This window comes from Megalops cyprinoides, chromosome 16 (genome assembly GCF_013368585.1).
Source record: "Megalops cyprinoides isolate fMegCyp1 chromosome 16, fMegCyp1.pri, whole genome shotgun sequence".
NCBI lineage: Eukaryota > Metazoa > Chordata > Actinopteri > Elopiformes > Megalopidae > Megalops > Megalops cyprinoides.
The window spans coordinates 25,902,531-25,913,214 of record NC_050598.1 but is presented as its reverse complement, the minus strand read 5'-3'; the positions used below and the strand labels follow the sequence as shown (position 1 = coordinate 25,913,214).

Here is a 10,684-nt window from a genome sequence, read left to right as displayed (position 1 = left end):
TTGATCTGTACAGGTTTACTATAGACTAAGCCCATTGAAATGAAAAATAAATCTATTTTCTGAACTGAGGCAAACCCACACCTCCTTATAAGGCTTGACATTCCAACACGCTCCACCCACCTCTGTACCCTGAGGCCCTTGACAAATATCAAATTTCACCCACATTGGGGTGGTTTTGTATGGAGATGTTGGTCAGGTCTGGGTTAACTGTAAGGCATCTCTTTCTGGCAAGAATGTGACCGGTTTAAAACAGGCAAAAGTAATATTCTAAGGTTTTGTGAGTATTGTAGATTGTTCCCTTTCCCTAAATGGTTCTATCAAGTCACAAACCACTAGAGAAAAATGTACCAATGCTGTCATTTAAAACAGGGCTAAATCGCAAGTTTGTCAAAATGTGTATGTTCTAAGAGTGATGGAGTAGTTTAAGGCTTTCAAAAACTCATGTACAATTAGTTGTATTATTCAATTAGCTGAATACATTTAATACCTATCCTATCCCTCAATTCTATGTACGAGGGTTGCTTTAGCTCCCGCTTATTAAAGTCACCCCAAAATCACCTCCATCCCCAAATACTCAGGGGTTTAAAGAAACAGACAGGGGAGGAGGGGTAAGAACAATGCACCAGTTGCATATCATGACATCTGCCCTTGGATGTTTCCCCACAGCCACAGTTGATTGTTCAGAAGAGGGATGCCAGAGCGGCCATCTCTTTCATTCTTTACCCCTCTTTCTCTTCACCTCTACCCCTCCTAACTGCCCTCTCTCCCTCCCCGCAATCCTGCCTCCTTCATCCACCTTTTCTCACCCTCTCTCCCCCTCACTCACTCTCTGCTCCAGCTCCACCCCACCTCCTCCTCCTCCTCCTCCTCCTCCTCCTCCTCCTCCTCCTCCTCCCTCTTCCACTAGGCCTCTCCCTGTGCCATGGGCTTCTTGAGGTCCCGTATTTGCTTGATGAGGTAGTTCTTCTCGTCGCAGAACTGCTCGTCCTCGGAGCGGTCCGTCTGGAAGTGGCTCAGGAACTCCACCAGCTTGACCTGGTTCTTCAGCAGAATGTCCAGCACGGGTTGGGTCTTGTTGGGGTTCGCTACAAACACCTGGGACAGACGGGCAAATGTCATCAGTACATGCAATATACAGCATTTGTTTACATAAAGTGATTGTGTGAGAAAAACCACCACAGCTCCTTACATTTCTTTTCCGTGAATAACACAATAATGGATACACTACATTACATCCATTTAGTATATGCTCTTATCCAGAGCGACTTCCAGCATAATAGAACATAAGTATATACATTCAATTTAAACAAGGAACAGTGTCAGACCAGGCTAACAACACTCCCAGACCAGTGAGTATGGGCTTAACACTACGCACCTTAAAGACATGGAAGGCCTCAAACTGGATGTTGCGGCTATTGTCCCTCAGCAGGTTCATCATCAGCTTCAGGTTTTCTGAGCGGCTGATGTACTTGGTCATGACTGTGAAGTTGTGTCTGTCCAGCAGCAACTCTCCCAGGAGCTGCATGAAAAGTGTGATTAATTAGAATCAGTGGCACATCCTCTTGACAATTCTCCAAAACCCCGGGTACCATGTTCAGTTGCACTGTTTTTAGCTCGTGACTGAACTGTCATAGAGGAAATACCTTCATAACAAACTAAATCTGAAATAAAACTGTTCAATTATATTTCAAGGTTATTACGAAGAATTACTAGACCAATGACAATTCTCTTTAGTTTAAATGTTGTGTCATATTAATAATCCGCAGCATTTACACAGGACATGTGTCAGGGACCACTAGCTAGTTGTCATTACTATTCTAGAATCCAAAGAATCCAAACAATGCAAAGCACTAATATAAGCCTCTTGTAGTTTATGCTGTAATTATTTTTGTTTGAGGCATCTAAGAGAAGAAGGTACCTTCAAAGACTGACGTTTGGTGACATAATTATCAGAGTGCAGGAGCTTCTCGTATTCCGTAAACACCTAAAAATACATTTGGAAAAAAAAATTCAGAGCAGAGTTCAAATTGTACAAACAAAACAAACCAGAAAAGCAGAATGAATTCTTACTCTGTCGTAATTTGTCTCCAAGAAGTCAGCGCACATGATCTTGTGTCTTGTAAGAAGATCCTGACCAGAAAAGGAAACACATTATTAGACTACATCCGGATCACTCCCACTCTTTATGAGAAGTTGTCCAGATGGTTTTCTGTGTGCAGATACATTCTGAGGGATAATACAGGGACCTCACATAAATGAGTATAAAATACATATTTTGGTATGATACTCAGAAGCATATTTCAGTATTATACTCAGCTCATGACCTCTGAACAGAGTGCACTTCCAGTTCACACCCGGAACTTAATCTTTGCATCATAACAGGTGATGACTAGAGTTCAGATCTTAACGAAGCTTAACTGATGTGGGTGTACATTTGGCATTTGAGGAGGTTACACCAGCATTTCGTTTCCTTACTACACAGGCGTGCCACATTTGAAAACCTCATACAAATGGCAGTCATAGCAAAAGAAAAGCACACAACATTAACTCTCAAGCAGTCATCTCGCTGCGCAGACAGCAGGCTTGTTATAGTAGTGGCTACAGCAAACACATTTCACAATTTAATCCCAAAACCCTGATCATTCATTTGCGCAGAAAATTACACACTACAAGCAATTATACTCAGACACGAACAAAAGTAAATTTAGCTCCTTTGCTTTACTTTGGCAAAAGCTAGGCGGAGTATAATTTCAATGGATCCTTTTGTTTCGATCTTAGACACATATTACACATTCACAGTTCACTGGCTGAAGTTGTACATGTCAGCAGTGAGCTCCATGTATGAACTCCAGCTGGAAAAGCACTAGCCTCAAATATACATTCTGAGCTTACAAAATTGTATACTGTGAACCCTTTACACACATATTGAGAATCTTGGGTACCACAATCTATCATACAGTGAGGAAAACTAACGCTTAATAAGAGGACCCCTACAGAAAAGGGGCAGCTGGCAGTGGCTCACCACACGAATTTTGAAATCTGAGAACTATAGTGCATGTCACCACCTCAGGACTCCGACTGCACTGGTTACACATGCGGCCCTGTGAGGTCATAAAGCTCTCGCCGTGACTCCAGGACACAGACAGTCACTAACTGTGCCTATCAAAGTACCAGCTATTTCCTTCCAGCGCGTCCATCATTTGAGTGTGGATGAAACGAACCGTCATGCTGGTTCCTCATCTTCCTCTTCTGTCCAGCGTGCATTTCCTGCCTGGCACCTTGAATCTTTTCTCTTTATCTCTGTCCTGATACCCTACTTTTCCACCTTTTCTCCCAGTGTCACTAGTCCCAAATTATTTCAGCTTGTCACCACCACAACAAGAACCGCTAAACCCACACTGGAGCACAGCGAAAGCGATCTTCGCCTGCAATCCACGCCTGCCACGACTATTTTTCACACGACAAGTCACACAAAGCACTAAGAGACACCCACATGAGTCCTAGAGTGCTGAGCACAGAGCAATGGGGGGACCTGGGTGAGCCTATTGTTCGCAAATGACTCGGTGAGTTTCAAACCCTGGCCATAACACTCAGGCTGCACTTGAAACAAGGGCTTTTACTGTGTGAGCCACTCAAGAGAGCCCTCCTTATTCTGAGTCTATGTGAAAGACAAGCAACTTGCTTGCTGTTACTCTTTATTTTTCAAAGGCCCGCAGTTCCTCACTGGTTCTGAAATCCCATGCTGAACAGGAAGCTGGCCAGTGAATTCAAGACTTATTGATATCGAATCGCAGCACCCAAGGTTCTCTCGAGAGCCATTATCTTTATTTGCAGGACCTCACATACAACAGACTGTTGAGCTGAGGTATGCTTTCAGTGTGTATGCTCCAAATTTCTCCTGGAACCGTAGCAAATTCACCAGGACAATTAAAAAAGCTAAATCTGGGCCAAAATGAAAATGCCTGCACCAAGCATGAGGTCCTTGTGTCAAGAAGCAAATATAGTACATCTTATTGCCTTCTCCTGGATATTTCACAATATTTCTTGCAGGAAAATATGGCAATATTTTATGTTTCATATTGCATTTCTGCAAAATTCTGGAAAATTCTGTTGCCAGTTCATTAGCCATGGGGAGCCATTTTAACTTAATTTTAATCTAATGGGTTACGCTCCAGTTACGGTCAAGTCAATGTGAAGCCATTTTTTCCTGATTTTTTTTTTTCATCAACATTCCTTTGAAAATGAGAAGCATAATTTTGCCTCAGAGCGCAGCAATTGCAAACATCTCTTTTGGTGCTGGCTCATGCAGAGCGGTGATCGTATTTCCTGAGTTCTGCCTACGATGATGATGCAAGTTGTAGCAATTCAGCTTTTGCTGCTAGTTTGACAATCTTCACAACAAAGAGTAGATCTAATGGATAAGATGAGAAACTGTTTGGCAATTCATCAGTCATCAATCAGCATGCAGTTTTCCAAATGTTCTGATTATAGCTTCTGTCACCTGGAGGCCAATATTAAACATTTCTTTGTTACAGCTGTTTACCTGTTCACAGCAGATATAATTAATTATACATATAAAATTAGACTGTTAGGATAGTTTTTGAGTATTAACCAATTAACCGCTGTGGCTGTGACATCAACTGTTATGAAGTAATGCATTGTAAAGAGATGGGGCAGAGCGTCTTGGTCTTAAACAGATGAGGGAACCAGGCGGGGAAAGGCGACCGGGAGAAGCGTCCGTACCTTAAAGGAGGCGAAGGCGTCCGAGGCGATGTCGAAGGTGGAGAGCTCCACGTAGCGGAAGAAGCAGTAGAGCTCCTCGGAGAAGAGCACGGTGCGGGCCAGGGGCTCGTGCCGCAGACACTCCCGAAGCATCATGCCGCAGTTCAGCGCCACTTCCGCACTCTCGTACCTGCGCGGGACAGCGTTTGCTTACTGACACAGCACCTCAGGGGGCCTGCTTACGGGTGACTCCGCATTCATATCTCAACCAGCTGTCTTGTATGTTGTCTGGCCAACTACTGAAACTTGGTGATGCAGCGCTTCTAATATTGACTCCTTATATGGCTTTTTGCTTGTGTTGTAATGTGTTGGATAAAAGGCTTCCGCCAAATGAATGTAAATGCAAATGTAAATGTAATGTAATGTAATGTAATGTAAATGTGTGTGGATGTTGTGATGCAGAGGGTAGTGTATGCCATTGTGACTGCCCAATAACAGTAGCAAGCCAATGCATATTTTTGGCAGCTGTATATGGGGTATGTCTGCAAACGCCTGACCAACCAGTCATAGTTGCCCATTTATCAAAGTCTAGGCTTGATTTTGGTTAGAGACAGAAAAGTAGAAATTAGCAGGAAGTTCCAAGTAAATGAAATGGAAACTCAGACCCCGACTTGCATGCACTTTTTCCTTGTGGCCGAGACCGAGTCCCGAGTTCCAGTTTAACGTCTTTGGAAATTCTAGCTGGCTTCTTATCTGAAAGCACGGCGCAGCGCTGGAACGTCCGTATAAAAGCAGGCCTACGGGGCGGGGCGTACCCTTTCAGCAGCATGAAGAGGATCTGCGGGTGGGAAGAGATGTACTCCACCGTGGGTGTGCGGGTGCCGATCTGGCGGCGCACAACGTTGCTGAAGACCTGCACCACATCCTTCTTTCCCTTGTGTCCAAATGAGGAAGAACAAGAGCAACAGAAACAACAGAAAAAGGGTTTTTATACAGAACCGAGGAGACCGGCTAAAGAATGTGCTGTTCCTAACCACAGCTTTATAGGAATACATTTCAGAACATGTTTTTTTCATTAATTTCTCTGATATTCATTCAATAACACCACAGAGCAGCAGCAGCAGCAACAGCAAGGCTGTTGCCAGTTCCGTTTTACACTTTGTTCCTGTCTGAGAATAAAAGCATAGTCAGAATATACCATCTGTAACTTACGTTTGGACTTACATAAAATACCCCCGGCTGCCTTTTCAGTCTCACACACACTCAAACACTCACACACAAATTTCAGATCATCAAATTTTAGCCACTTGTGGATTAAAAAAAGCGCTGTCTACCACTGTGGCAGCAGTGTGGTGTAGTGGTAAGGAGCAGGGCTTGTAACCAAAAGGTTGCTGGTTCAAATTCCCATTGTAGTACTGACGTTGTACCCTTGGGCAAGCTACTTTACCCGCATTGGCCTCAGTAAATATCCATCTGTGTAATTGGATAAAACTGTAAGTTGCCCCAGATGAGAGCGTCTGCTAGGTGATAATGATGTAATGTAATTTCAGGAGGAATCATCCCCACCTCAAAGTCGATCCTCTGCAGGTTGGCGATGAGGGCGATCAGCAGGTTGGTGTTGTACAGCTCCTGTGCCAGCTGTGCCACAGCCTCCGTCTGAGGCTCCTTTTCGCTCGTGCCACACAGCACCTCCTTCAGCGAGGCCAGGTTCTTGGAGACCTCCTCCGCAACCTGCAGGGACGGGATCACGGTCACTCAACAGCGGAACACAGGCCCAGGCTCCACAAGTGATCACAACTCAGCAAGAACAGTTTTCACCGCTACGTGGTCTCAGTGCTACTTCATATCACACGGAGGCTAAAGCACTCTCCCACCCAGAGCGAGCTCTGGGCGCGTGGTGGCCAAACACACTGAAAACAGGCACCGCTGTCGCGCCTCCGCTAGAAGGGCCGACCTCTGGCTGCGGCTAACCTTTTCGCACTTCTTGCTCTCAGAAGCGTCCAGCTTTTCTAAGCAGGCCACATTCTCCTTCAGGCTCTTCACAATATCTGCTGGGCTCTTCTGGGACTTCCCAAAAGGGAAAGGCATGATGGGAAGGCAGTGCTGGTGGTGTAGGTGGGAGGCAGTGAGGCAATTTTTTCCCTCTTGGGGATGACTGAAATGACACAGATAGGGAGCAAGGAAGTGAGGAAAAAGGCAAACATGAAGCTGTAAAATAGGCATACTAATTAAAGACAATGATATGATAAGTGAGGAACTAGTTTAACATTTAGCGGTCATGCTTACAGGCTACCTTTTCCCTGCAAATACAAGTTTGGAAATGATCTCAATTAAAAAGGCACTTCCTTAAAATATGCTGTAAAAAAAATAAACTTATGGACATACTTTCCACAAATTCTGCAAGTAAGGAAGGCTGAAAACCAGCACTGCAAAACTGTTAGATTCCACACACACACACACACACACACACACACACATACACAGTCCATTGAAGAAAGCACTGCATAGTTAGATGGAAATGGTGTTCAATACAATGAAAAATACATTAAACTCATGTTACTCTCCACCAGCGAATTAATGAACAAAAAGCGTGTTTATGCAATACATTGAATCTACTACTTTTCACTTTAAGGCTTCACATGTAAGTCCAAAATAATGATGACAGATCACTCTGGGATTTGTTGCAATGAGTGTGAAATGAACATTTGGATAAAAAGAGAAATCTAAACAGGTCAGGTCTTTGAAGCAAATACTACAGGGTGCAGTGAGCAACTCTCAGGTAAAGCTGCCAGTTACTTAGATCAGCGTTTCCCAACCCTGCTCCTGAAGGCACACCGTCCTGCATATCTTCTATCTATCCCTGCTCTACCTACCTGACTGAACTCATCAGTGGCACTTTTGATTAGCTGAGCACACCTGATTTAGTCAAGCAGGAAGGATACATAGAAGATATGCAGGACAGTGTGCCTCCAGGAGCAGGGTTGGGAAACACGGACTTAGATTACCCCAGCCACCATGCAGTCCAGTCGAATAACTCATATATGCAAATCCTGTCATGAAAAAGTAAGTGACCTCATGGTAGAGGAACCACTTAAGCAACCCATTAAATGTGGCTAGTGGTGAAATGGTTCAGCTTCTCAGGCATAGACCTTTTGAATGTTAACGTTGAACTAAGGCATACGGGTGAAAATAAATGACAAGGAATGACAAAATATCCACCGAGTATCTATATTTAATTTCTTCCACTTTTCTGCATCTTTCTTTTCCACAAAGTACTACAGCCAATGGTACCAACGGTACTGCAATATCACCTTCAGATACAAGAATAGTGTTATACAGGGTTTGTGGCAGGACTTAAACTGACTTAAACTCTTTCACTATCCAAGCGCCAAGCCCAAACAACCACATGCGCGATCACATAATGATTTACTAACAGGTGGTCAGTCCACAATAGAAGACTCACTAGGAAATAGACCACTTCATTTATACCGGAGCTGATGCACGATTCAGCAATTAATTAATCGTAAGTTTATTTAACACAGGGCACGTGTGCTGGGTTATAAAGGGAAATACAGCTGCCGGAGCACAGTTCAGAACCACTGGAGCGTGGTGCGCGTGATTCCGACTGCAAAACAAAAGACGGCTGTTACTAGGTCGCCTGTTGTGTTGGAGATGACACAATCGCTTTCATCAAGCGAAATAGCTCATAAAAACACAGAAGCATATATTTATAGCACCCATAAATGTGTCTGACAATGAAATACAGTCACGTCTACGTTTAAAACGGAGCGAAAGATGTGTTCGCAAAGCACGAATACCACACTGCAACTTCATTTCTGTCATCAAAAACACGATTAAGGTCTAATTAGTTTGTCAACTGTGATGCAAGATAATTTATGACATGCCTATGTCTGGCGAGTAGCCTATACGTCTAGCTAGCTAACCCCCTCTAAAAAGTTAGGCCGAGAGATAGCTGGCTGGTTTGCTAACTTGCTGTTACACGCATTTCGTGCACATTTGCCAATCTGTAATAGGCATGTTGTCATACAAGTTAGTTAGCGAGTTGTCTAGTCCTGAAATGTAAGGAATTAACGTTACCAGTTGAATGCTAGTTAGTCCCGAGCAGTTCGGACACTTGCTCTACGGGTGATTGTTTTGAAGTGTATACGATGTGACACGCATTGACAAATTTCCTAACTACTCTGTATTTGTCTAACACTTTCGGCAAACCACTGCTACATTAGCTGTCTACGTCTTTAAAGCGATAGGTAGCCTAAGTTATTAAACGTTAACTACAAACTAGAGTTCGATGCGGCAACAGAGAAGTCGTTGCGGTTAGCTAATGCTAGCTGGCTAACTAGCATGTCTCCACCCACTGCCGGAGATAGGCAATGATACAAGTTGGTAGATTTCCAAAGTAATATCCGGTATCACTCAATTGTCTTAACCAATTTCACGCATAAAATGGCTTGAAAAAAAACGACCAAGTAAAACGTATGAAGAATGGGAAAATATTATCCCTGCGTCTACTATGCACCGGGAAGTTTATCTAATGTTAGCGATAGTCTGTTAGTAACGCGTCCAACCTTTTCACACTGCAAGAAATTCATTTCCAAATTCTTTCTGCGTTAAAATCTCCATGTATTTAGCTAACGTTAGCTAGCCTTTTCCAACTCAGTGGTCCCAGTCTGGTTCGCCATTTCTTTAGCCACGATGTAGCTAGATAGGAAGTTAGTGAATCGTAATTTTTGCAATATTTAGCTACCTACCCACATACAACACATTAGTTTCTTACCCAAACGTTACAAAATAGTAACAAGTAAACTAGCAAACGTTGCAAGATGTAGCGTTAGACAAAGTAACTACGTTAACTGGCAACTCACCGAGCTTGACTTTGGGGATGTCTAGCTGGCTGACAAGCAAGAAGAGGCAGGCTTGTGTTTGTTAAGACTATCTAAAAGAATCTACAAAAGTCCTCATTCCCACCTAAGTCTCCCCTTTTCTAGCTAGTTCCGTAAAGTTTTACTTTAGCCAGGGGTTACGTTAGTATAGCCTTCGTTTTTCTAGTTAGCTATCTGCCTCACACACACTCACTATCTTCGCCACCGGAGAGATAGGAGGGTGCGAGTGATACACTGACTGAGGTGTCAGCGAGCCAATCAGAATGCCTACAACGTCTTGCAGCGACTCCTCCTACCGCAATGTGCGTTTTAGGAAACTGGAATTGGCAGTCTAACAAAAAACTCTGGTTAACTACTTAATGAACAAAAAGGCGCAACAAAGTGTTTAGAGGCAAATGTATCAACTTATAACACCAGTGAACACAGCCGTATTGTGTTCTTTGGATCATGACATGCAATTTGATGCGCACCAAGAATTAGATAGGCCTAGTGGTTTTGGAAATTGCTTGTGGCTTATTTTTGTCCTTGAAATCTTTTTTGAAAGCTATTTAAAAAGTTTTGTAGGTAAACCAAGATATTGAGAAAGTTTGGTTCTAAATAAGACACACAACATTAATTCGCCTATTATTTATACTTACTGTATCATAAATGCTTTTATCTGCAAATATGTATGCTAGAAAATCTGTGCCCAAATGCTTTGATTCTTTAAATTGCAAATAATTCAATCAAAACATGTAATCATTATAGTCGCTGTCTCTGGTTTTACGCTGTTGTAAAAACACATTCCTAATAGGCTCCTCTGGTACCAAGTTGGCTAAACATTTCAATGTGTGTACGGGCATTCTGACATTTTCTCAACATTGCACAAAGCAGGGAAACCAGTTATTATATCCGTTTGACTAGATTCACGACAAAGCAACGGAGAAGAGAACTGTGGAACTAATTTTTATATTTCAAAGTCTATATTTAGGCTATTATTATTAGGCTATAATTTTTAATAGCTTCCGTTTACGAACTAATTCTTTATGCAACACACAAATTATAAGACAGACAGTATTGCT

At 42.9% G+C, this 10,684-nt stretch overlaps 1 protein-coding gene across 1 annotated transcript; it reads right to left on the bottom strand.

Annotated features, from left to right (window-relative positions):
- Positions 1-899: 899 nt before the first annotated feature.
- Positions 900-9,827, bottom strand: LOC118791394 (calcium-binding protein 39-like). The gene is made up of 9 exons (XM_036548742.1): positions 9,606-9,827; positions 6,694-6,877; positions 6,289-6,453; positions 5,538-5,656; positions 4,744-4,912; positions 2,071-2,130; positions 1,919-1,984; positions 1,376-1,519; positions 900-1,095 (listed from the first exon to the last, which is right to left on the bottom strand). The coding sequence occupies exons 2-9, from the start codon at positions 6,808-6,810 to the stop codon at positions 904-906; spliced, it is 1,032 nt and encodes a 343-aa protein (XP_036404635.1). The 5' UTR covers positions 6,811-6,877; positions 9,606-9,827; the 3' UTR covers positions 900-903.
- Positions 9,828-10,684: the final 857 nt, after the last annotated feature.